This window comes from Ranitomeya variabilis, chromosome 8, assembly GCF_051348905.1.
Source record: "Ranitomeya variabilis isolate aRanVar5 chromosome 8, aRanVar5.hap1, whole genome shotgun sequence".
Classification (NCBI taxonomy): Eukaryota; Metazoa; Chordata; class Amphibia; order Anura; family Dendrobatidae; genus Ranitomeya; species Ranitomeya variabilis.
Window position 1 is genome coordinate 188,005,445 of NC_135239.1, and position 26,807 is coordinate 188,032,251.

The 26,807-nt window shown below is 40.8% G+C and overlaps 1 protein-coding gene across 3 annotated transcripts in view; it reads right to left on the reverse strand.

Moving 5' to 3' along the window:
* ERC2 (ELKS/RAB6-interacting/CAST family member 2) overlaps positions 1-26,807 on the reverse strand; it is a 1,115,226-nt gene that overhangs the window by 553,783 nt on the left and 534,636 nt on the right. For all 3 annotated transcript variants that reach the window (XM_077278496.1, XM_077278495.1, XM_077278494.1), the window contains one exon: positions 24,919-25,079. In XM_077278496.1, coding sequence (XP_077134611.1) covers positions 24,919-25,079 — 161 coding nt within the window. The remainder of the gene's footprint in view (positions 1-24,918; positions 25,080-26,807) is intronic.

Below are 26,807 nucleotides of genomic sequence, written 5' to 3' on the forward strand. Positions count from 1 at the left end.
ATCAGCAGTGGTGAGGCTAGTGTCCTTACCGGCCAGTGCTCTAGCCAGGGTATAGTGAGGTGACAGCTAGGAACTAGGCATGTGATGGGGGAAGGACCCACATAGGGCATTAGGGGAGCTTAGGGATAGGCACAGGTTGTGGTTAGGAGGTGCCCTGTCCCTCACTACCTACTATTAGGACCCTCCTCTCCCTTTTTCCTTCTCGTTGTTATTTGTTGTGTTGTCCGCTGAATCTACCCATGTTGGTTGTGACAGATCACTTATAATCGTAATGGTTTATTATGCTTTTCCAATGTGTCTGTAAAAAATTGTATCTGTTCGTGATTTTTTGGTAAGCTGTCCAGAAAAAATAAAAACTCAAATAGGCAACCTTATATCATCATAGAAGAGAGATCCAGTTCCATAGACATAAAAATCGTCTTTATTGGTACATGTAAAACATCCAAATAACATTCATATTGGCTTAAAGGAATAAACAATGATGCGTTTTTGGTGCGTCTTCACATAAAACATATACATATTCATATAGCAAGTCTTAACAAATTGCAGAAATGTTTTTGTCTTTAGACTTTTTAATTGTCCAGATGATGACAACGAAAAGATCAACACCTGTTTATCACTTAGGGTTCATTTAGACCTCAGTGTTCATCGGTCCGAGATTGGACCGCTAATGCACAGAACGGCTGCCGGTCTTCCGAACTGACCCTGACAGCATCATGTATTTTTAGGAGGCCATCATGCTCGTGGCTGATGAGCCATGGCCAGTTCATGCAATGCAGTCCAATCTCTGACCAATGTTCATGGACATCTGAATGAGTCTTAACTCTGGGGATTCGTTGATGCAGGAGACTGATCTGATAAGCAGAACACTCAGAGGAAGAGACAGATGTTGGCCCATCACTACCATCATCTATACTCCAAATGAGTACGTTCTGATATCAATGAAGCTGAAGGCAGAAAAATAGACTGGGGAAAAAAAAGGATTTGGAAGTCACTTGCATGTCTTTTTTTTTACAGGAATGAAAACAAATCTCTAATAAAGTTTCAGAATTTTCCATGCTGGACAAAATTTTTACAAAAATAAAAGTTTAGTTTCTTTTTAAATTCCAAAAATATACAAAACCAAAACTTTTCTGAAACTTTTTTTGGTCCACCATGATCCACCTTTTTTCCAACTTCTTCTATAATGTACATTGTAATCTCGGATAAAGAGCAAAGTTTTATACTTAATGGCCTATTTTGCTCCCTAACACCAAAGTTTTTAATTATCGTCCATTCCCCAAATAATGAAGCCTTAGACTAGCCAGTTGGGAATGCGCCCCAATGATGATATAACCTTGTTAATGTAACAAAAGAAGGGTTTACTTAAAACTGCGTTGCTAGTGGATTTGGGCCAAATTTACTTGAAAGAGGAAAGAGACTGTCAAAAATCCTACGATAAACACAAAAACTCAGCTCTTTCACAACCTTCACCTTAATTCATATAGACAAGCAATTTACATGTAAGTGGATTCATATGGCTGGCTCTGGGGCCGCTTGTCTTAAGACTTTTCCAGGAGCTGCCCTCCCCTCTTTTTGTTCTTTTTTTTTCTCTCTCTTTCTCATGCAGCGGAAAGCAATAAACGATGACTGAGAATTAAAAACTCATATTTATCATGACAAGCTTTCAATATGTTTTTACAACGCTAAAAAAATAGGACTTGTAGCAAAGTCGAAGCCTGTCCAAGTATTTATGAATTATGGACATTGTGCTGTACCTACAGCAAAACCAGCCTTGTGCTCAGGCCAACGTTGCACTTCTAATGAGGTAATAGTTACATTAGGCTTAAGTAGATGTTTCTTGTTAGATAGTGATATCCCCAAATGTTCTGAAGCCAAATTACAGTTGGGATTTCCTTGCATGGTCTGCTATTTAGATTACTAGTGGTTATTGCATTAGTAAAACTCTAGCAGAGACTAAACAAAACTCTAGGATCATGTTCTGGAAGGAGAGCAGAGGGATCTTCTCTTCGATACCAATTCTATTTGTCTTCTTATGCAAAATTCAGATGATAATATTATGGGCCGTAAGAAGCTTGGGGCCAAAATGAAGAATCATCTTTAGACTCCGCGATTTGGAAGGATCATGTCACGATTCCGAAGCTCAGTGAATGATTGCTATGCTGTTCTATGGAAAATGTCTTCCTGAGCTGTCTGGGTCTTGATTGACAGCTTGGCTGTCCAATACTGTGATGTGCTTGCTGGGCGGTTGGTGCCTTGATTGACAGCTCTGCTGTCCAGTCTGTGACTGGGAGGTGTGGGACTTTCTGCAGGTGTTCAGTGTTCTAGTGATCGCATAGCTACATAACTGAGCTGTAAGCCCCTGATGCCTGCCAGATGTACTTTGTGCTTCTTGGTGAGTGTTAGCTCTGATGCTGCCTGACCCTTTGGACCGTGTTCTGACTATCCCTTTGTCTTGTCCTTCGGCTTTTGATCTGCTATCTCCTTTTATTGACCCTGGACTATAACCTGACTTACATCTTCGTCTATCGTTATTGACCCCGGAATGTCTGACTCTTCTGCCTCATGGCCTGTCCATGAGTAGTGACTAGCATCACAGATCAGACTTAGTACAATCATGTGACGATGTGGCTCCAATCATGTATGATTCCCAGGACCGTAGGCCTCGAGTTTTTTATGTGAAAAATATAACATAATGGCAGCAAAACACACTGTTATATAAGTGAAAAATTGCCAAGACCCTAGTCCAGCATCTAGGTCACTATTCCATGTGAACCATCTCCTACCTGCCGGTATCTCTGGCTTTCCTTTAGATCAGTTGGTGTGGAGCAATATTGAGTGTGTCTCAGGACACACCCGTGACAATACCCATGGAGCTGCAATATCAAGAAAGACAGGTCAACTTTTTCATATGACAAGCCTGAGTGTGACCTATACAAATAAGGCTTATAAAAAGTTTACTTTGCAGAGCTGAGATCTTTGACTACAATTTAGGTACAGTACCCATACGAAGTCTGCGGTAGTCTACAGCTAGCCATACACATTAGATGGCTAATGGCTGAAACATCGTTCCGTTGACAGCCATCTCAGCCTACTCTTCCATACACAGGAGCATTCACACAGCCCAGTACTCTGGTGTTCTCTATGAGAAAGCCCCTGAATGACTCATCAGCCAATGGCTTATCATAGGGAGAACAATACAATCGGCACTCTGACATTGGACATGTACTCCCGACCATCATTTGGCCAGTGTCCCCATACTCACTGGACTGTTGACAGAACCCGTCAATATTGGTGGGTTCGCTCAACAGTATAATGTGTATAGCTAGTGCATGATGCATAAACTAATATTATTTTCCTCCCCCTGCAGTTCTCGGATTGGCCGATGGGTATAAAAAAAGTCTAGCACAAGCTTGCCAGGAAGTCAGTGCGTGAGGACCTGAAATCAGGGTCAGTAAAGGTGGTCTCATAGGAGCGCTGAGAAAGCAGCCCGGGAGGAAAAAATTAAGGGGGGTATTGTTGTGAATTCTTTTTTTGGGCTCCCTCTGGTGGTTACTGGTGGTACTGGCTGACTTTTGTCTTGCACCTGTTCCCATCAGGAAACTGGGAGTTTCCTATTTAGTCTGGCTTCTCAGTCATTCTAGTGCCGGCAATCAATGTTACCAGAGCACCTCTGTTGCTTGCTCCATGCTCCAAATCTGCAATTCAGCTAAGTTGAAATCTTTGGCTTTTTTGTGTTTGTTTGGTCCAGCATGCATTTGTATTTCTCGTGCTGCTGGAAGCTCTAGTGATCTGAAATTACTACTCCGGTGTCATGAGTTGATAACGGAGTCAAGGTAGTTTCAGGATGGCTCCTTAGGGTTTTGAGGTAACCGCAAAGTCCTCTTTTGTATTTTCATCTATCTAGTCAGAGGGCCTCACTTTGCTGAATCTATATTAATACTGCGTTTGTGTTTTCCTCTTGCCTAACCGTTATTATATGTGGGGGGCTACTATAACTTTTGGGGTTTCCCTGGAGGCAAGCCAGGTCTGTGTATTCCTCTTCTAGGGGCAGCTAGATCTCCGGCTGGCGCGAGGTGTCTAGGGATAAAACATAGGCACACCCCCTGGCTATTTTTATTTGCGTGTTAGGTTCAGCATCGCGGTTACCTGAGATACCATCTTCCTAGAGCTAGTCCGTTTTTGCCCGTGTCCCTGCCATTGGGAATCATGACAGTATTGCCGGCCATAATGTATTAAAGGTATTGGCTAAAGAAGGAGAGAAAAAAAAGAAGTTTCTGACATTTTTTTTTTTTACTCAGAAGTTCTGTCTAGCCATAATTGCCATCTGCTGTTTTTTTGGGGGTTTTTTTTTTCTCCTCTTAACCCCTGAATGGCTCAGATCTCTGCTGTTGAGAAATGGATATCCAGAGTTTAGCTTCTAATCTTAATACTCTTGCCTCTAAGGTTCAAAATATCCAAGACTATGTTATACATGCTCCTATGTCTGAACCCAAGATCCCTATACCGGAGTTCTTTTCTGGAGATAGATCTCGTTTTCTGAATTTTAAGCACAATTGTAAATTGTATCTTTCTCTGAGATCTCGCTCCGCTGGAGACCCTGCTCAGCAGGTTAGAATTGTTATTTCCTTGTTGCGGGGTGACCCCCAGAATTGGGCATTTGCATTGGCACCAGGGGATCCTGCGCTGCTCAATGTGGATGCGTTTTTTCTGGCACTGGGGTTGCTCTATGAGGAACCTAATTTGGAGATTCAGGCTGAAAAGGCCTTGATAGCCCTCTCTCAAGGGCATGATGAAGCTGAAATATATTGTCAAAAATTTCGAAAATGGTCGGTGCTTACTCAGTGGAATGAGTGCGCCCTGGCGGCGAATTTCAGAGAAGGTCTCTCTGACGCCGTTAAAGATGTCATGGTGGGGTTTCCTACGCCCACAGGTCTGAATGAATCCATGACTATGGCTATTCAGATTGATCGGCGTTTACGGGAGAGCAAATCTGTGCACCATTTGGCGGTGTCTTCTGAGCAGGCACCGGAGATTATGCAATGTGATACAATTCTGTCCAGAAGTGAACGGCAGAATTATAGGCGTAAAAATGGGTTGTGCTTCTACTGTGGTGATTCTGCTCATGTTATATCAGCATGCTCTAAACGCACAAAAAAGGTTGATAAGTCTTTTGCAATTGGCACCTTACAGTCTAAGTTTATTTTGTCTGTAACTTTGATCTGTTCATTATCAACTATTACTGTGGATGCCTATGTGGATTCTGGCGCTTCCTTGAGTCTTATGGATTGGTCCTTTGCCAGACGTTGTGGGTTTAGCCTAGAGCCTTTGGAAGTTCCTATTCCTCTGAAGGGTATCGACTCTACACCTTTGGCTAGGAATAAACCACAATTCTGGACACAAGTGACTATGTGGATGACTCCTGACCATCGGGAGGTGATTCGCTTCCTTGTGTTGCATAACTTGCATGATGTCTTAGTGCTTGGATTGCCATGGTTGCAAACTCATAATCCAGTCCTTGACTGGAAAACAATGTCTGTGTTAAGTTGGGGATGTCAGGGGGCTCATGGGGAAGTACCTTTGGTTTCCATTGCTTCATCTACTCCCTCTGAAATTCCGGCATTTTTGTCTGATTATTGTGATGTGTTTGAGGAGCCTAAACTTAGTTCTCTCCCCCCTCACAGGGATTGCGATTGTGCTATAGACTTGATTCCGGGCAGCAAGTTTCCCAAGGGTCGTTTGTTCAATCTATCTGTGCCTGAGCATGCTGCTATGCGAGAGTATATTAAGGAGTCCTTGGAAAAGGGACATATCCGTCCATCCTCTTCCCCTTTAGGAGCAGGTTTTTTTTTCGTGGGTAAAAAAGATGGCTCCCTGAGGCCCTGTATTGATTATCGCCTGTTGAATAAGATTACAGTCAAATACCAGTATCCATTGCCACTATTGACTGATTTATTTGCTCGTATTAAAGGGGCAAAGTGGTTCTCTAAGGTTGATCTTCGGGGTGCGTATAATTTGGTGCGGATTAAGCAGGGAGATGAGTGGAAAACTGCATTTAATACGCCCGAGGGCCATTTTGAGTATTTGGTAATGCCTTTTGGTCTTTTTAATGCTCCTTCAGTCTTTCAGTCCTTTATGCACGATATTTTCCGTAAATACCTGGACAAATTTATGATTGTGTATTTGGATGATATTTTGATTTTTTCGGATGACTGGGAGTCGCATGTTCAACAGGTTAGGAAGGTTTTTCAGGTTTTGCGGTCCAATTCTCTGTTTGTAAAGGGTTCAAAGTGTATCTTTGGGGTTCAGAAGATCTCCTTTTTGGGGTATATTTTTTCCCCTTCTTCTGTTGAGATGGATCCTGTCAAGGTTCGGGCTATTTGTGATTGGACGCAGCCTACTTCCCTGAAGAGTCTTCAGAAGTTCTTGGGCTTTGCTAATTTCTATCGTCGATTTATAACTGGGTTTTCAAGTGTTGCTAAACCTCTGACTGATTTGACTAAGAAGGGTGCTGATGTTGCCAATTGGTCCTCTGCGGCTGTGGAGGCCTTTCGGGAGCTTAAGCGCCGCTTTTCTTCTGCCCCTGTGTTGCGCCAGCCTGATGTTTCGCTCCCTTTTCAGGTTGAGGTTGATGCTTCCGAGATTGGAGCGGGGGCGGTTTTGTCGCAGAAAAGTCCCGATTGCTCAGTGATGAGACCATGTGCATTCTTCTCTCGAAAATTTTCGCCCGCCGAGCGAAATTATGATGTCGGTAATCGGGAGCTCTTGGCTATGAAGTGGGCATTTGAGGAGTGGCGTCATTGGCTTGAGGGTGCTAGACATCAGGTGGTGGTCTTGACTGATGACAAGAATCTGATTTACCTTGAGTCTGCCAGGCGTCTGAATCCTAGACAGGCGCGCTGGTCATTGTTTTTCTCTCGGTTTAATTTTGTGGTTTCATACTTGCCGGGCTCGAAAAATGTGAAGGCAGATGCTCTTTCTAGGAGTTTTGAGCCTGACTCCTCTGGTGATTCGGAGCCTACGGGTATCCTTAAGGATGGAGTGATTGTGTCTGCTGTCTCCCCAGACTTGCGACGTGCTTTTCAGGAGTTTCAGACTGATAGGCCTGATCGTTGTCCGTCTGGGAGATTGTTTGTTCCAGATGAGTGGACCAGTAGAGTCATCTCAGAGGTTCATTCTTCTGTGTTGGCGGGCCACCCTGGAATTTTTGGTACCAGAGATTTGGTGGCCAGGTCCTTCTGGTGGCCTTCCCTGTCTCGGGATGTGCGTACCTTTGTACAGTCTTGTGATGTTTGCGCTCGGGCCAAGCCTTGCTGTTCTCGGGCTAGTGGATTGTTGTTGTCCCTGCCTATTCCGAAGAGGCCGTGGACGCACATCTCTATGGACTTTATCTCGGATCTCCCGGTTTCTCAGAAAATGTCCGTCATTTGGGTGGTGTGTGACCGTTTTTCTAAGATGGTTCATTTGGTACCCTTGCCCAAATTGCCTTCTTCATCGGAGTTGGTTCCTTTATTTTTTCAGAATGTGGTTCGCTTACATGGTATCCCGGAAAACATCGTGCCTGATAGAGGATCTCAATTTGTGTAGGTTCTGGCGAGCGTTCTGTGCCAGGATGGGCATTGATTTGTCTTTTTCATCTGCGTTCCATCCTCAGACTAATGGCCAGACGGAGCGAACTAATCAGACTTTGGAGACTTATTTGAGGTGTTTTGTGTCTGCTGATCAGGATGATTGGGTCACCTTTTTGCCGTTGGCAGAGTTTGCCCTCAATAATCGGGCCAGTTCTGCTACTCTGGTTTCTCCTTTCTTTTGCAATTCTGGGTTTCACCCTCGTTTTTCATCTGGTCAGGTGGAATTTTCGGATTGTCCTGGAGTGGATTCTGTGGTGGATAGACTGCACCGGATTTGGAGTCATGTGGTGGACAATTTGAAGTTGTCTCAGGAGAAGACTCAGCAGTTTACTAATCGTCATCGTCGTGTGGGTCATCATCTCCGCGTTGGGGACTTGGTGTGGTTATCTTCTCGTTTTGTCCCTATGAAGGTCTCTTCTCCTAAGTTTAAACCTCGGTTCATTGGTCCTTATAAGATTTTGGAGATTCTTAATCCTGTATCTTTTCGTTTGGACCTACCAGCATCTTTCACCATTCATAATGTCTTCCATCGGTCGTTGTTGCGGAGGTACGAGGTACCGGTTGTTCCTTCTGTTGAGCCTCCTGCTCCTGTGCTGGTGGAGGGTGAATTGGAGTATGTTGTGGAGAAGATTTTGGACTCTCGCATTTCCAGACGGAGACTTCAATATTTGGTTAAATGGAAGGGATACGGTCAGGAGGATAATTCTTGGGTGACTGCCTCCGATGTTCATGCCTCTGATTTGGTTCGCGCCTTTCATAGGGCGCATCCAGATCGCCCTGGTGGTTCTCATGAGGGTTCGGTGCCCCCTCCTTAAGGGGGGGGTACTGTTGTGAATTCTGTTTTTGGGCTCCCTCTGGTGGTTACTGGTGGTACTGGCTGACTTTTGTCTTGCACCTGTTCCCATCAGGAAACTGGGAGTTTCCTATTTAGTCTGGCTTCTCAGTCATTCTAGTGCCGGCAATCAATGTTACCAGAGCACCTCTGTTGCTTGCTACCTGCTCCAAGTCTGCAATTCAGCTAAGTTGAAATCTTTGGCTTTTTTGTGTTTGTTTTGTCCAGCATGCATTTGTATTTCTCGTGCTGCTGGAAGCTCTAGTGATCTGAAATTACTACTCCGGTGTCATGAGTTGATAACGGAGTCAAGGTAGTTTCAGGATGGCTCCTTAGGGTTTTGAGGTAACCGTGAAGTCCTCTTTTGTATTTTCATCTATCTAGTCAGAGGGCCTCACTTTGCTGAATCTATATTCATACTGCGTTTGTGTTTTCCTCTTGCCTAACCGTTATTATATGTGGGGGGCTACTATAACTTTTGGGGTTTCCCTGGAGGCAAGCCAGGTCTGTGTATTCCTCTTCTAGGGGCAGCTAGATCTCCGGCTGGCGCGAGGTGTCTAGGGATAAAACATAGGCACACCCCCTGGCTATTTTTATTTGCGTGTTAGGTTCAGCATTGCGGTTACCTGAGATACCATCTTCCTAGAGCTAGTCCGTTTTTGCCCGTGTCCCTGCCATTGGGAATCATGACAGGGTATCTAGTACCACCGCAGCTCCAGCCGACCACCTCCAAAAGAGGACAACGGCAGGTGCAAAGAAAAGAAATCAGTCACAGGAGCGCTGAAGGAGACTCAAACACCAAGTTTAGTTTAGCCACAATGCGTTTCGACAGGAATACCGTCTTCCTCAGGTGAAAAACTTCCACCTGAGGAAGACGGTATTCCCGTCGAAACGCGTTGTGGCTAAACTAAACTTAGTGTTTGAGAATCCTTCAGCGCTGCTGTGACCGATTTCTTTTCTTTGTACCTGAGGAGCTGAAATAGCAGAGCTGACATACAATAAAGTAAGGGTAGAATAATCAGCAAATACAGATTATTGAGAAAAAGAAGATAGGGGCAGCACGGTGGCTCAGTTGTTAGCACTGCAGCCTTGCAGCGCTGGAGTCCTGGGTTCAAATCCCACCAAGGACAACATCCGCAAGGAGTTTGTATGTTCTCCCCATGTTTGCATGTGTTTCCTCCGGGTTCTCCGGTTTCCTCCCACATTCCTAAGACATTCTGATAGGGAATTTAGATTGTGAGCCCCATCAGGGACAGCGATAATTAGCAAACTGTAAAGCGCTGCAGAATATGCTAGGGCTATAAAAAAATTAAAGATTATAGATTATACAGTAGTGTCAATCATATACTGTAAAGAATGAGCCTTATAAAGGGGGAATCTGGGCTTTTGCTTTAATTGTTTTTTTGCATGATGGATCAGGAAGTTTTTATCTTTATATAAATTTTGACTATAAATTTACAATGGCCCCTCGGCTGAGATTAAAAAAAATCCATGGTTGAATGTGAACACACATATATAGAATAATGTATATAGATGGACTGTATACAAAGAATGCAATGTACACGCCACATCAATTTAGTCTGTGTAAACAATCCCAGAGCATTTCTGAAGTCCTGGGCCCCAGGATCTCCGTTTGGTGGCAGAATTATTTAAAGAGGTTTATAATACGCATTCAATCTCCCGAACCACTTGGTAACATATTATTCTTCATTATATTCGGAGGTGAATGTACCAAGCACAATAACACCTCCGTGACAAATCCGCGTGTTGCCCATTTTTTTTGTCCATTGATCCATACGTACATCAGTTTTAAAAACCGATCCGTTTTTTTTCCCAAATCAGTTTCGACCAATCAAGTCTATGGGGATTTGTCTAAAAATGATGAAACCCGGAAGACTGACTTTCCATTTCAGAGATCCATCCGAGTTTCATCATTTTCTCACTGATCCATTATTAAAAGTCAAATCACAAGCCCAAGAAGAATTCCAGTTGGTTGTTGTGTCAAGCATTGGCGTCCCACACTGAAACTTTTCACAAAGACTGGCACTCATGTAAACTTGTAGTGAATTTAAAGTTTTATTCCATATTCTTCAAAGCATCAAATGTGACACGTTTCGGCTTAACCAAAAGAAGAAGAACCATTCTTGAGTTGATTGTGAGTCTCAGGGGTCCGAACCCCATTAGTCACACCTTCATCACCCATCAATTTAAGGTGTGCCTTCAGGATAAGTAGCATTTGGCCATATTTTTAGGTTCTGATCACCATCAAAAATTCTGCTGTATGTCATGAAAAAAAATAATGATGCATGCTGAGCTAGTTTTCCAATCGAAGCAGATACTGTGGGAGAATGGTCGGACCCCCCTGTAAGTCAATGGACGCCCTTCGATATCGGTTGACCTCTGTTTTGCAATGGATCTGTCAGACATTTGTAAAGGGAATCTGTTACCAGGTTTTTTTTGCTTCCTAGTCTAAGAGCAACATAATGTAGGGACAGAGACCCTGATTCCAGTGATTTGTCACTTACTGGACTGCTTTATATGGTTTTGATAAAATTACTGTTTTATCAGTAGAAGATTATCATTAGAAAACTAGTAAACCTGCTGTCCGGTAGTCCTCCATATTCATGAGCTCTCTATAACCACACCCCCAACAAAAATTGGCAGCTTTCTGCCTATGCACAGTGTACGCAAAAAGCTGCCAATCAGTGGTGTGGGCGGGGTTATACAGAGCTCAGCATTCAAGGAACTGCTAGATATGCAGCAGATAAAACAGGGATCTTATCCAAGCTGCAGCAGGTAGCCCAGTAGGTGAGAGTCTGCTGAAATCAGGATCTCTGCCCCTATATCTTGCTGCTCTCAGAAGGTGTAGGAAAAATCTGGTGATATTACGCCTCCTAAGATGTAGTACCTAGACATTAAAACTGGAGGTGTAAATCAAACCTTAGAAAGAACTGCAGGATACAATCAGTCTTCTCTGTTCTAAACATCCATGCCTTGTGCAAACCCTCTAGGTCACAGAGTGTGCATCATCTACCTCCCCATCCCCCCTGCATGCTGCCACTACACCTAATGGCTGCCTGGTTCAGTGAGCCTCTCCTGGCCAGGCAAAGAATAATGTTGTGTTTCACAAATGCTAATGGTGTCTAGCTGATTTATACACAGACAAATACCATGTAGGACCAGAGATGTCTGCTCCCAGTGTAACTCCGATTACATCAGAGGTCACAGGCATAAAAATGACATGACCTTTTTCTAACCCCAATAGGTTCCGAGCCTTTTTTGTCCCTCACGATATCTTGTATGCAGTTTTCCCAATTTCCAATAAAGAACGAAGAAATCTTTTTCCTAATTATGGTGGCAGATGGTCGGAGGAAGTTCTGGCTGCCTGGAAGTAGTTGTCTGCTTTACAGTCGCTGAATCACACTGAATTTACAACAACCAACGGGTTCTGCAAGCCCAAAGGCATTTAAGAGGCTATTTCCTATTTTACAGAGACCACACACAAGGCAAAAGAAGTCAGACCATAGAGATTTCTGTTCGGAGATGTATGAAGTAGAAGCATGTTCGCAATCATTTTCTAAAGAACTGGTATTGTATAATTGTGGCCCATGGATGGTATGTTCGGATTTTAGACCGGAAGCTTCTACCTTCAGCATTGTCTATTTTTATGATGTGCCCTCGTGGTATTTTTTTACATTTTGCAATAATTTACAGACACTTGAGCTTTCCAAAAAGCGAATATTTTCTGTGCTTTTACGTTGTCCAGACCCCACTCCTCTCTTCTCAGGATTTATCACACTTTCCATTACCCAAATGCCACTGGAGTTTCCATACTGCTCCATGAAAAGTAAAAATTAACCTTCTTGGACCACATATTGGTTCTTAATCTCGTGAGGGTCAACCGGTCTCAAAAGTCCTTCTTGGAGAACCAAAGGGAAAGGTCTTACCAGGTGTGGGTCACCGCCCACCAGCCAAATCCCTTTGCCATTCAGCCCGGTCAATTAATCAGATGGGGGCTAACCAGAAGGTCAAACTTTCAGTGGCTAAAACCCGTGCCATCAATCGTGGTATAGTGTTAGAGAAATTCACTTTCCATAAACCCAACTTGACTCACTGGCCAACCCTCATGAGGTTCAGATATAATGTGATAGTCTTTGAAGTCTTAACTACAATGGAACTTTTCAAAAAGTGTGCCATCAATCGTGGTATAGTGCTAGAGAAATCCATCTTCCATAAACTGAACTTGACTCACTGGCTAACCCTCATGAGGTTCAGATATGATGTGATAGTCTTTTAAGTCCTACCTAGCATGGAACTGTGTAAAAAGTGTCTGAAAATCACTCATCATCACAGGGTTTCTCACGCTTTCCATTATCTTGATGTCACCACCTAATTTAAGGCTTCAACAACTTCTAGGATCACAGCATGGGATATCAATCTCACAGGTTCATCCCTGTTCAGATGCCACCAGGAGTTCTGAGTCCCCAAGTCTTCTGTTTGAGAGGGATCTTACCAGGAGGACAGAGATCCTAGAAGTTATACCTGTCATATAACTGTGAGAGACGCTCCTCGAGGAGTGGTGTTTGTATAATCGAAAAGTACCTTGTGTTCTATTAAAGACTACGTAACATCTGATAAAGAACCAGTTGTTGGTCGAAATCACTTTGTGTTCTTCAAAATAACAGAATATAACACTATAGAGTCAACATCATTCATTTCCATCCACTACCAACATGGGTGAGTTTATGACGCCCATCAAGGCCAGCCCCAGTATCAACTTTCATTGCATAATGACCAGCTCTATGTGGTCAAAAAGGGCGAGTTTGGCTGTGATTGTAGTTTTTAGAAGTATCATGGATTTTTGGCTGGCAATACGTCATCTCCAGATGAGAGGACCATCTTTCCATCTATCTATTTATATTCTCCGTACCATGTAAGGTATGGGCTCTAATAATATACAGTAGATATTAAAAATGCTGTTGTAGTGAAAATTCATTTTTTATTATCTAGTGAAATTCAAACGGGGATGAAAAATTAGTAACCTCACTCAATAAGTATGAATCTTGTAAAGCAGCACATGCAGCGCTAATATTATAATACCGCAATAACACCTCCAGAGCCCAGACATTGAGTAAAGTGCATTAACGAAATGAAGGAAATATGTGTATCTTGGTAATTGCAATTTTACAGTCAGTCAGCCTCTTCCTTCCTTCCTTTCATCCCTCCTTAAATTATGATTCTCTGGCCCATCACTTTACAGCAGAAAATCCTGGAAAAAAAACTCACTTTTTCTCATTTTGTCAGGGCCTGCAACATCTGGCAGAATCATAATAGGTTTGTTGGCTGAATCTACCAACGTAGAAGTCTGCAGTAGATCAGATTTGCCCTCGTTGTTACCATTACTCTTGGGAACCAGCTGCATCCGACAAGGGAATTATTCAGCTGGCAAATCGTGTCGGATCGGACACAGAACACTTACTGTAACACAGGTACAGCTCAGGCTTCTTACTTACCGGGATGAAACCTCCTCTTTCCTTAAGGATACAATTTATACAAATCTCGCCATTTTTAAACTAGCAAACGAAAAAAAAAAATCTGAAAAAGTAGAAAGTTAACAAAATAAAAACCATCCAATATCAAGGAGAGATTTTAGCTCTCCTCCCAACAAATTTTTTATCCTCTTAAATCATATTCTATAGCACTGTGTATTTACAATTGCTCATTTTCCTTTTCTACCCAGTTAATTCTTCATCTTTTCCATTAGGTCTGTGACATTACATGATTAAAAACTAACTAGCTGAATCCTTAGCTTTATGTAGAATCAGGAAGTCTCTTTTCCCTGCATGAGTCATCAATAGAACTACAATTATGTAGAATTTATATTACTTGCTTATATGCTGCCATTTCTTTTCCCTAGCGCTTTACAATCATCATCATTGCTATCCCCATTGGGGCTCACAAACTAAATATCCTATCAGTATGACTTTGGAATGTGAGGACCTGGAAAAAAAAAACACAAGAACAAGGGAATGACCTACAAACCTTGCAGATGTCGTCCTTGGTGGGATTTGAACTCAAGAACCCAGAGATGCCAGTCTGTAGTGCTAACCACTGAGCCATCGTGCTGTCCAAAAAAGGTATCAAACTGTGAGGATGGGCAACACCCCAAACATGTGTCGGCATATTGAGATTCTGATTTAGCTTTTAACCACAGTCATGTGGCAGGGCTCGTTAAAGGGCCAATATTGACATTTAGGATCGCTACTTCCAATAGGCATCACTAGAGTTCAAGTCCTCTTCCTCTCTGAAAATTGCATATTTAATTTCCTAGAGTAGCATTGCTTAGCCAATAAGTCTCCTTACTCTGGCATGCCATTCTCCATAAGCAAAAACGTTACCCTTTAAAAAAAAACTATGACATGCCTGTCTTCGATCCCTCTCGTATGGCCACATTAAAAGGATAGTATGTATTTTCTCCCAGGGCGATGCAGACGGCATATTTACTGTAATACATGTGCTTTCTAGTCACTGGTAGACTCAATAAATGCCACAAAGCCTGCTCATATCTATACGTAGGTGGTGGGTGGACATGATGCCCGCAGCACTTTCACACAAATTAACTGCGCACCATTTGTGGAATTCGTCAGCCTGAGACATTCCTCTGCTCAGGTGGGATTCCAAAAATGGCATCTATACAAACAAAAGACAACATAAAACTTTATGGTCTTCTCCTAGGTGTAAACAACAATTTGGGTGACAGTAACACAACATCAGTAGGCCGCCTAGACAATTTGCCGGGGTAAACAGGCCCTCACGCTGTTCTCTGCTTTTTCCCACTGCATTTGGAGCCATTTTGCTCCAGTTACACAGTTGTGATTCCGGGAGCTTCTGTTTTAGAGAACAAAGCCAAGGTTTAATGTCCTTGTAATGTTTATGGTGTTTGCACATAAGTGTCAAAATGCGAACTGGAGCTTGGAGAACAGGACACTGGCTACTAGAATCCCATGTGTCTGTCCCATGTCTCTGAAGAAGATATTAGATCTCTAAATACTTCCCACGGAAGTCTCCCTTCTATTGACATCCTGCTGTTGTGTTTGTCTTTTCATCAAAAATAAAACCAAGAATAAGACCCCACTAATTTTTCGCTTTTCTTGTCTTTTTTCTAGATCTGTTTTCAACGACTGAAGCTTTTCTATAGTTATACCACAGTATTGAACTTCACCCAACGAACTGGATAAAAAAATGTCTGATTTATATTTTTTTGTGTGTTTTTCCGAATTCTTACCCCATAAGGAGAAGCCAATTTTGGGCTTTAGGAACCATGTTCTTTTTTTCATATTCACATTCCAAGGGTCAATATTTTTTATTTTGTTTTAATGATCATAGGTACGGTATATGAGAGGTTAGAGAGGTTTTTTCTAATGATGTAATTTTGAAATACATAGAATAAACTTAATAACTTGTAATTATTCGGGGGGAGTTGGGAAAGGGAATAAATTTCACTTTTTTTTATGGGGGAGGGAGGGAGGATGGTTTTTCTTTTTTTAAATATTTTTACAGCTTTCACCATGCAAGTTAAATGACGCTTTAACTTAGCACTGTCAGACAGTATGGTTATGGCAATAACACATTTTATAAGTTTTAATACTTTTGCATAATAAAAACTTTTTTAAAAATCATTCTTTTTTGTGCTGCGGGACTTTGATAGTGATAAAAAATTTTAATTTACCAGAGAAGGAACTCTTCGAGGACTTGTGTTTTTGGAAATAGTTGATCTTTTTTAGTGATACCATTTTTGGACACATACAATAATGGCTGGAAATGTTGGAACCCTTGAAATTGTTCCAGAAAATAAAGTATTTCTCCCAGAAAATTACAGATGTTTTGTTATACACATGTTTATTTCTATTGTGTATTTTGGAACAACACAAAAAAAAACTGAAAAAAGGCAAATTAGCGAACCAAAACTGTTGAAAAATATCAACAATCTCAAGGTCACAAGTCCATCTCCAGAAATCTTGATGTTTCTTTGTCCACGGTGAGCAACATAATCAAGAACTTTGCAACCTTTACACTGTAGCTAATCTCTCTGGACATGGGCGGCCGAAAAATGTATGAAAAGTTGCAACGCAGGATAGTCCGAATGGTGGATAAGGAGACGTAATCGAGTTACAAAGAAATTCAGCTGGCTGCATCATTGTCAGTGCAAACTATCCGTTGACATTTAAATGAAATTAAACACTATGGCAGGAGACCAGGAGGACCCCACTGTTGACACAGAGACAAAAAACCTAGACTGCAGTTTGCCAAAATATAGATGAATAAGCCAAAGATGAGACCAAGATACAGCTTTTGGTAAAGCACAAAATTGGGTTTGCGAAAATGGAATGAGGCCTAAAAAGAAAAGAACAAAGGTCCTACAGTCAAATATGGTGGAGGTTCAAATATATTTGTGGTCGTTATGCTGTCTCTGGCAGTGGATGCCTTGACTGAGTGCAAGGCATCAAGAAATAACTGAGGATCATAAAAAGATTTGGGGTCGCAATACAGTGCCCAGGGTCAGAAAGCTGGATTTGCGTCCTAGGTCATGGGTCAATGACCCCAAACATACTTCAAGAAGCCCCCAGAAATGGATGGAAGCAAAGTACTGCAGAGTTCTGAAGTGGCCAGCAATGAGTCTGGATCTAAATCCCATTGAACACCTGTGGAGACATCATAAAATTACTGTTGGGAGAAGGCATCCTTCAAATATGAGAGACCCGGAGAAGAGTAATAAGCTTGTTGAAGGTGATTGATTGCAGTTATTTATTCCAAAAGGTGTGCAACCAAATATTAAGATGAGGGTGACAACAATTTTATCTGGACAATTTTCGAGGTTTTGTGCAAACTTATGTTTAATTTGCCATGTGTGTAACAAAATATATGCGTCACACACGTGGATCGTGGACCCACTGTGCCACAATCCAGGCTTACCCAGGAGGGACATGGATAAACAGCTACCTGATGCATGCTAGAGCTCACGATGGTGGAGATATGCTTGTGTTACAGGTAGACACCAGGTACTACTCCTGGGAAGTCCCCGATACTGCAACAGTTGCCCCAAGGATCAGGGACAGCAGCACAAATTTGGAGTCACTGGCAGGACAGGATACAGATACTGGTTGTAGTTCAGACAGTGTGGATACTGGAACACAAGACATTATGGACACTGGAATGGGTTCAGGTACCGACGGAGCGGCTTCAGGTTCAGGTACTGCAGGAATGGCTTCAGGTTCATGTACCGCCAGAACAGCTTTAGGTTCAGGTACTGCCAGAGTGGTTTTAATATTCAGTCCACACCGGTCTCAGAAACAGGACCTGGGTCAAGGGTTTCAGCAGCAGGTTCTGGGTCAAGGGTTTCATGAACAAAAAATATACATTTTTGCATTGTGGAAAATATAACCGTAAGGCCACAATCACACATTCAGTATTTGGTCAGTATTTTACACCAGTATTTGCAAGCCAAAAATGAAAAATATTGAAATGGTGACGTGTTTCTATTCTACTTTTCCTTTGATTGTGTGTCATTCCTGGTTTTGGCTTACAAATACTAATGTAAAATACTGAACAAATACTGAATGTGTGAATGTGGTCTAAGTCTGACAAAAAAATTGGCACTATAGTTAAAGGGGTTTCCAGGCTTGTGGATAAAATCCAAAGTCACTCACTTTTATTGCAGGCTTGTGAATCCCTACAGCGCACACAATGCACGCTGTCAAGATTATCTGGTGCCAGAGCCGGGAGTGGACAGTCATGTGACCTCAAGTATGTTATTTGCATACTTACGGCCATATTCCAACTAGATGTGTCCGGCCTCATACAATTTGCTTTCATTGATTGAGGCCACGCCTGTCTAGTTGGCACGTAACCGCATGTGTGCAAATCACATACTTGTGGTCACGCACCTGCCAGCTCCAGGCGCCAGCATCGGAGGATCCTGACAGCACAGCACACTGCATAGAATTACTACCGACTTGATTTATGTAGTTACTAGATAAGTTATAGATATAAAAAAATCAACAATATTGTAAATTCCGTGATCTTTTATAAAAAAAAAACACACACACCCTGCTATGTCAGAGATGAGTAACATCTATGGAGCAGTAGACAAGCAGCCATACGAAAAGAAAATTACTAAAAAATTTTGCAAAGTTATTGAGAAAAAAGATAAAATAATGTTGGCAACCTTGGCACATTAAACCTTTTGTATGACTAAAAAACCCTATTCTCTTATTACTTCTGGCAAAATTTATACTTTTCAAAATCCAAGAGACGTACATGTGTGTCCAGATTCTGCATTATAGAAAGGGGGAGAGAAAGCAGACAGCGATTACAAATATTAAAAACAGAGTTTGTGGGAAAATGAAGTGGTAACTAACTGATAAATCCTCCTATTAAATCTTTATTCATCCTTCTGTAAACGTCTTTTAAATGATTCAGTTTCTCGATATTCCGCAAGATCCCCGAACACTAACAATTAATGGCCACTTGTAAATTCAGCTGGATCAGATGTCAGGCCAGAATGAAGCAGAACCCCGAGCTTTGTCTGGAAATGCAAACGTTATATAAGCATTGGAAATCATCTCCGACGTTCATACATACAGAGACCGCTTGCCAGCTATAACTTACTGACCACTACCCATGAAGTCTTCTACCACTAGTCACCCATAAGTGGACACGATGCATTATTGTCTCTAGGCAGATACACCCAAAACCCTTACCATAACATTTACATCAAAAATTTCCAAAGGTTGGCTTCGTTAGTCCCACAACTGGTACGTCTATTGCAAAAAAAATTTTATTCTTGTAGATCAGCTAAATATAATATAAATTAGTTGGGTTTTTTTTTTGCCAATACGTAAATAAATAATGGATGGAACGTAAGCCCCATATGGTCTCCTCACTCCGTAGAGACAGGTTGCAATGAGACTTTTTGGGGTCGAAAATAGGAAGATGAACTTGTTTTTCTTCCCTTTACTAACCTACTAAAACTTGATACTTCCATTTCTATGTGTGGTGCTACTATAACTCCCAAACTGCTAACTCGTTGTCTTAGACTTATATTTGACTCCCCATATCCAATCACTCACCGGCAGCTTAAAACCTTCTTCAGGATCCGATCTTTTCTTACCTTTGAAACTGCAAAAATTCTTACTTCATTCATACTTGCCATCATAACTGTAACTCATTACACCTCAGTTTCCCTCTCACTAAACTCTCTAACCTATCCTGAATGCACCAGCCTGGCTTATATTTATGCCCAACTGCTATACCTATGCCTCCATCCTGTGCCAGCCATTGCACTAGTTGCCCACCTTCTTCAAAATGCAACATAGACTTATCATGCCTATCCACAAAGCTGTCCACAATTCTGCACTGCCCTACATCTCCTCCCTCATCTCTATCTACCACCCTATCCATACTCTCCATTCTGTTAACGATCTAAGACTCAAAGCTTGTATAATTCGAACATCTTACTCCTTTTCGAAGAGTAATTCCAAGTGTCCGAAGTTTTATATGTGCCCTACAACACATTTTTACGCAGGCCTATCATATCACTTGCACTATTCTAACTTTTCTCAGTTTTCCCTTCTTATACATTATTTCCTCAGAATCTGATCCTTTCCATCATCTATTCCCAAACACTCAACGCACTAAGTAGCACTTTGTATCTGGACATCTACAGAAACCGGCTGGTGATCGATTCATGCAGCTTTACGTGAATACTTTAATTTATTACAAAAGATAGTTAAACCATACAAATACAAGCACTTTTTGTACATTTGGTATCACAATTATTTCTTCAGATTGTAAGCTCTTGTGAGCAGGGCCTCCATTGAACTTGTTAATCTTTGATGTCTAATTATAAATGTTCATGTATCCTTTGAATTGTGAAAGGCTGCAGGAAAGGTTTTCACTAAAAAAATGACTACCTCTTGAAGCTCATCAAGAGAATGCCAAGCGTGTGCAAAGCAGTCATCAAAGCAAAAGGTTGCTACTTTGAAGAACCTAGAATATAAGACATAATTTCAGTTGTTTCACACTTTTTTGTTAAGTATATAATTCCACATGTGTTAATGCATAGTTTTGATGCCTTCAGTGTGAATGTACAATTTTCATAGTCATGAAAATACAGAAAAATCTTTAAATGAGAAGGTGTGTCCAAACTTTTGGTCTGTACTGTATTAGAAAACCATAATAAACCATTAAGATTTTATACTATTTGTGTCTGCAGCCCATAATTTTAATATGAAGACATTAGCTGTATTGATTGTGAACAGTAAAAGAATAATAATTACAATCATAATAATTGGTATGAGTTTCTCCAGCTTCAAAATAATCATGGCTTGGCTAATTTTTTTTTATGGATGGGGAAAAAAAATTAACTATTTTTATGTACTGTCCAGGAATTTCTGGATGGTTGGAAACCCTGGGGAGCAGCGCGAATAAAATTATAGCAAGAACTGTTCACTTTAAACCTGATGACAGCTCCCCTTTAAGCATTACTATTAAAGTAGACATTTCTCTGGTATGTAAAAATGGAGTACATCCAATTGGCCCTGCTCCATTGATTCTGGAACAGTTTTTCTTCTGTGCTGCTCCATTCCAAAGTTGTGCTCCCCGGTAAAAACGTTGATTATTTTTTCCTTTAACCAACTGGGCGTAGACCACAGAACTGTTTTATGAATGTTTACTTTTTATCCTCTGATGCTGGCCAATCAAAACATGGCCACGCCCACAGACCAGTTCTATCATACACTCCCAGTTGGCTGAAGGGAAAATTTGCATCATTATTACCTGGGGGGCATAACTTTGGAATGGAGAGACACAGAAAAAAAATAAAAACTGTTCCAGAATTAGTGAAGCAGCTGCAATTGGAGGAGGGACTCATTTTAAAATTAAAAAAATCCAGTGAAATGTTCTCTTTAAAATCAATGGTGCCCTGATGTGTTGGTCAGGCAAAGTCAAGACACTCTTTGTAAGTGAAATCCCTCAGAATAATAATTGGGCATTCAGAATAGGGAACCCATCGATTAACTTACAATTCCCTGATGGGGTATGTTAAAAGCAGTTTTGCCTACCAGACATATTGTTTCCGTTCCTAAAAAATGTTGAATTGAAACTACTGACCAATATTAACTAATGTGATGTACCTCTACTGGAAAGCTTCTAAAAACAATATCTGTACCATGCCAGTAGATCTCCTATTTGTATGGCTCGTGACTGTTTCCACTCCTTTCATATATCACTGATATTAATGACAATATCTATGCTAGCAGCAGGGCTAGTCAGGAAGGGTGATAGTATTAGATATTACATGACGGAGAGGCTACGACACCAGAGAAAGAACAGACCTGCTCGTCCCCAGGAGAGAAACCGATCGGATAAAAACAAAGTGACAGACAGTTCAAAACAGAGAAACCATTTCTTTACGATCAAACCAGTCAATGTCTCGACATGTACGGCAGCTCAGAATATTACGATTTACCAGGAATTAATATATTTAACATGGAGCCTAAAAACGTCCTCAGGGGGTTTGTTTTTAGAGGGCTATATATTAAACTTTAATGTAGACATGTAAAGAGCATAACACACTTACATTTCAAGGACATGTTTTACAGAGAAGACTCATGCAAGCTGAGGCAATGATTGTTACGGGAAGATCGATATACACTTTACAGCTAAATTGGCTTCCTGGTAAGAACATCACAAACTTTCACAATGCACGCGTCATCATGTCTATTTGTAAAAGGGACTAATACACAAAGCGCTGTTACTGTTTCAGAATAGGTGTATGGTGGCACCGGCCAACTGATGGTCAAAGAATGTCATTCGCTCATGTCCAATTTCGAACTGCTCATCGCTTCTTATTCCCCCAGAGATAAGCCGCCTGCCAGCACATCAGTCAGTGGCTTTCTCATAGAGAACGGTTGAGAATGTTCTCAAGCAGCAGTGCCGTAAGTGAGAGCACCGGAACTGATGAACTAAGGCGAACTCGCTCACAACAGCATAGTGATACACAGCGGGAGCAATTACCACAGTGAATCGCTGGGAGCCGGGTAGAGCAGTCTACATGTGAGATCGCCGTGGGACACTCGGGATTACGTGGACTACGATGGACAGGTGAGTATATGTTGGTTTATTATTTTACTTTATTTCTAGGAGATATGGGTGTCGGTGATTAGGCAATAGGGAAATGTTTTTTTTATTTTTATTTGAATATGTATGTAATTATTTCACTTTTTTTTTCAACTGTGAGCACAGGCAGATGAGACTACCTCTCCAATTAGCGGCACCTGCTGTCACTGTTATTAGTGACAGCATCCGTAGCCCGATGGGAGCAGTAGTCTCATCAGCCCACGCCTGCTGACCTGCGGTAAGCTTTTTACCGCAGTTCACCGCTGCAGGTGACAGTCACAGCTGCAGGGTCACGCTGACATCTGACAGCATGACCCCGCACAGCTCTGACCGTCAGTCTTATCGGCGGTAGCCTTACCACCGATAAGAACCACCACATTGGTGTTTCCCACACTGACACACAGATGACAGAGTGGGAAACACCATAGGAAGCTGGTAAAACACAAAACAAAAACTCAGCAAATCCGCAAATATTTTTATACCTGCGTTTTTGCTGCAGATTTGACTGACTTAATTGAAGTCAATGGGTGAAAAACGCAGCAGAAACACAAAAAGAATTGACATGCTGCAGAAAATAACGCACTGCAAATACTTCAGGAAATTTACTGATCATGCGCACAACACTTCAGGATTGTCATTGACTTAGCTTGCATAAGGATTCCATAGCGTTTTTGGCCCATTTCCACGCGAAAACGCATAAAAAATGAACTGTGTGCTCATAGGCTAACAGTTTTAGTAAACTAAATCACCAGCTTATAAAACTAATGTAAGGGGTATCATTATATAGTCTCCAGGAAAATTACCAGAGGTCTCAACTTCAGGACTGCTCAGTGAAATACCAGCATCAGTAATTGTACAAACTTGGTTGCGGTACAGTTATTCTGTTCTTATCTGTGCTGTATACTTCCTCCATTATGTTATATGTCTACCTTCCTGGTGACAGTCGTTGGCCGTCATGACCATTTCGAGCCAAAAACTGTGATGTTGTTAAGAATGACGTGACTTGGTGATAGGACATCCATACAGCCAATGGACTGGGGCTCCTCACTGTGGTTTCTCTTTGTTTTTTTGATCCTTGTACAGAAGTCTGGGAATCACTAAGTTACTCATTTAGACCGGCCCAAGAAATAGTTGCCCTGATAAAATATAGGGCTATGGTTTTTATTTTATCTATTATCTATTGGCAACGCTTCATGAAAAAATGATTGGCAAGAAGACTCCAAACACTGGTCTATTTAATAGAAGACAATGCCCTCCTCCCATACGAGCAGTCTCCTTCAGCCAGATAAAACCCTAATGTGTACTAAAAAAAAAGGGAAACTTTCCTAAACAGATGTCTATAGATGGGTGCCTAGTCTGGATAGCACTCCTGGTTATGGTACAAGGCTCATTAAAGGGAATCTGTCACCAAGTTTTTACTACCCCATCTAAGGGCAGATGTATCACTTTCTGGGCTGTTTGCTGCAGTTTTAATAAAATCACTTTTATCTGCTGTAGATCTACCAGTGCCCTGAATAATGAGCTCTGTATAACCCCACCCACACCAGTGATTGGCTGCTTTTTGTGTACACTGTGTATAGGCAGAAAGCTGCCAATCAGTGGTGTAGGGGAGGGGTTATACAGAGATCATAAATAAGGAGGACTACCTGGTAGTAGGTTAACTAGTCCTCTAGTGATGAAATCACTTGGTTATTAGCAGGAGATTATCAAAACTAAATCAAGCAGCCCAGTAAGTGACATCGCTGGTATCAGGGTCCCTAGCCTTATATCATATTGTAAGATTTGGTTTGAAAATGTAGTGGCAGATTCTTTTTGAAGGATCCGAAATTGGCTTGCGGGGCAGCTATTTTTTAAAAAGTAGCAATAGTGACTATTTTTACAACCGAGACACTACTAATTTACATTTTTTTGCTGTTCTAATTTATTGTATTACATGAACGAGAAAGTATCAGAAGGGTTTAAGAAGGATAAAATCTTTGAAACACAGGTTTATTCTATGTTGCAATTTTCCATGCAAGATTGAAATATTGCTCAAATCAGCGCTTATTTGAGCCGTAACAATGGATGATGACATTTTTTATTTTTTCCTCGTATTTATAGACCATCCCATAAGACATTCAGATTAAAAAAATGGCAGTATATACTGTAAATATAAAAAAAAATGCTTACCTACAGAAAAAACTACTGCAATTTAATGGTCGTAATCGCACCTGTATAAAGTCATTTGTCAAACTGGTTAGAACTGTACAATAAAGCTGAAATAAATGATATCCTTACTTCATCTCCAGGATTTCTTCAAGTTGTTTTCGACGGTCTATCATCAAATTGTTCAGGTGTGCTTCCTTGTCAGCAAGTGATTGTTGAGTTGAGGAAAGACGAGCTTTGGTGGAATCCAGCTCCTGTCTTGTCTTTTCAAGAGCATTCATGAGATCATCCATCTAAAGAAAGAAAAAGTAATTAGATTTTTTTTTTTCTTTTGGCAATTACCAAAGAGATTTCCAATTAACCTTCTACATCAGAGCATACCTAAGAAAGCTGGACAGAATCGCTTAGAATTACCTTCAAAGGAGAAGACTCTACAGCTGACCATCTCTCGGGACACTATTCATTGTAACTAGCCTTAAAGAGCCGATGAGCAGTAAATTAAGTAAAAACATTGACAAGTTTCTTTAATAAGTTTTTGAACTGTAGCAATGTATATAGTATGTGTTTTGCTTTAATTTACATTGCAGGAAATTATAATGAACCAGCTTCATACGAAACTCCAAATTGTTACTTTCATTCCTAAATTCTATCGTTTCCACAAAAAAAAACGGTAACCATTGGTGACGTTCCGATTTAGTGATTACTCCTGCTGCCATGAAACACCTACAGGTTTGAATATGACTATGGCTCAAAATTAGATTGGCATTTGCATTTTCTCATGGTAGCATCATAGTTTCATCTAGAATATCCAGCTTCCTTTCGAATGTTAAAAAATATACTATTTTAGCTTTCTGCAAATTTGGCTTATGACTTTATGTGGGCATGTCTTGGATAATTGTGTTGGCAATAAACTAGAAATTTCACATGGACACTTTCTGAATGACTTGTGAACTCCTTGAGAAAGCCAAGGCGAAACGTACGTCGGGAGCTTTTACTTTTTGGTCAGTCTCTTTTTACATATGGTATATTTCCATTTGAAAATTGTATTGAATTAGTCTTTTACTATTTTTGTTTGCTATATTCTATACAACTAGTTTGTGGATGTATATAACTTATTTGCAGATCATTGTATTCTATTTACTTCTTTCAATTCTCTTTTTTTTTTTTGCACAGCCATTTAATCATTATAGACTATAATACTGACCTCATATATTATACCCATATCGTATGCATTTCCATAAACATTTTTCTTATGTATAAAGTTCCCCATGTTTTAAATTTGAATTTTTAAATATTATTATTTGTCTATAAAATTGAATTTGTAACTTTTTTCAGTGCTAATTCATTCTTTTTAAAGTTATGTTCATAGTTGGTCTTTGAAAGTATGTCAATGCAAAAAAAAGAAAAAAAAAAGTAATTTGCCAATATTGTGACCTCGGCCAGGCAAGGGTTCTACTGATTGGATACACATTTATCGTTTGGCAGGAATAATTCATGTATTGGTCTTCCCAACAAGGGTCATAAAAATTCAACATGTCTCATAGCATTTCAGATACCTGTCTGCAGTCAGTTCTTGACTTAATCTTGCGTAACACAAAAAAGGGGTAACCAATGGCAGCAAGTAGCCAAAATCTGTTGTTCTGGATGGATGAAAATCTTGACAACAATCAAGCTATAAACTGGCTGTAAAATCCTCTTGTAAGTGAATAATCTGACTGATATATCTAGTATATACGATAAGTTCTTATGAGTCTCTCGATTAATTTGGAGTCTAAAAAAAAAGAATTATGCCAATATCAACTTTTCGGTGTGGAATGAAGACACGTGATTTAAATTCAATTATTTAGTATGGAATGTTTTCACTACTGATAAATTCCGCTTTCCAACATTAAGGAATTAAAATTATAATAAAAGTATAAATATGTTTACTTGAAAGCGTTGACATATTCTGTAGTCTTGTAGGGACACAGTGAATTTCATATCGAAGACAGTTTCCAGGAAAAATAAAATCCTTATCACTT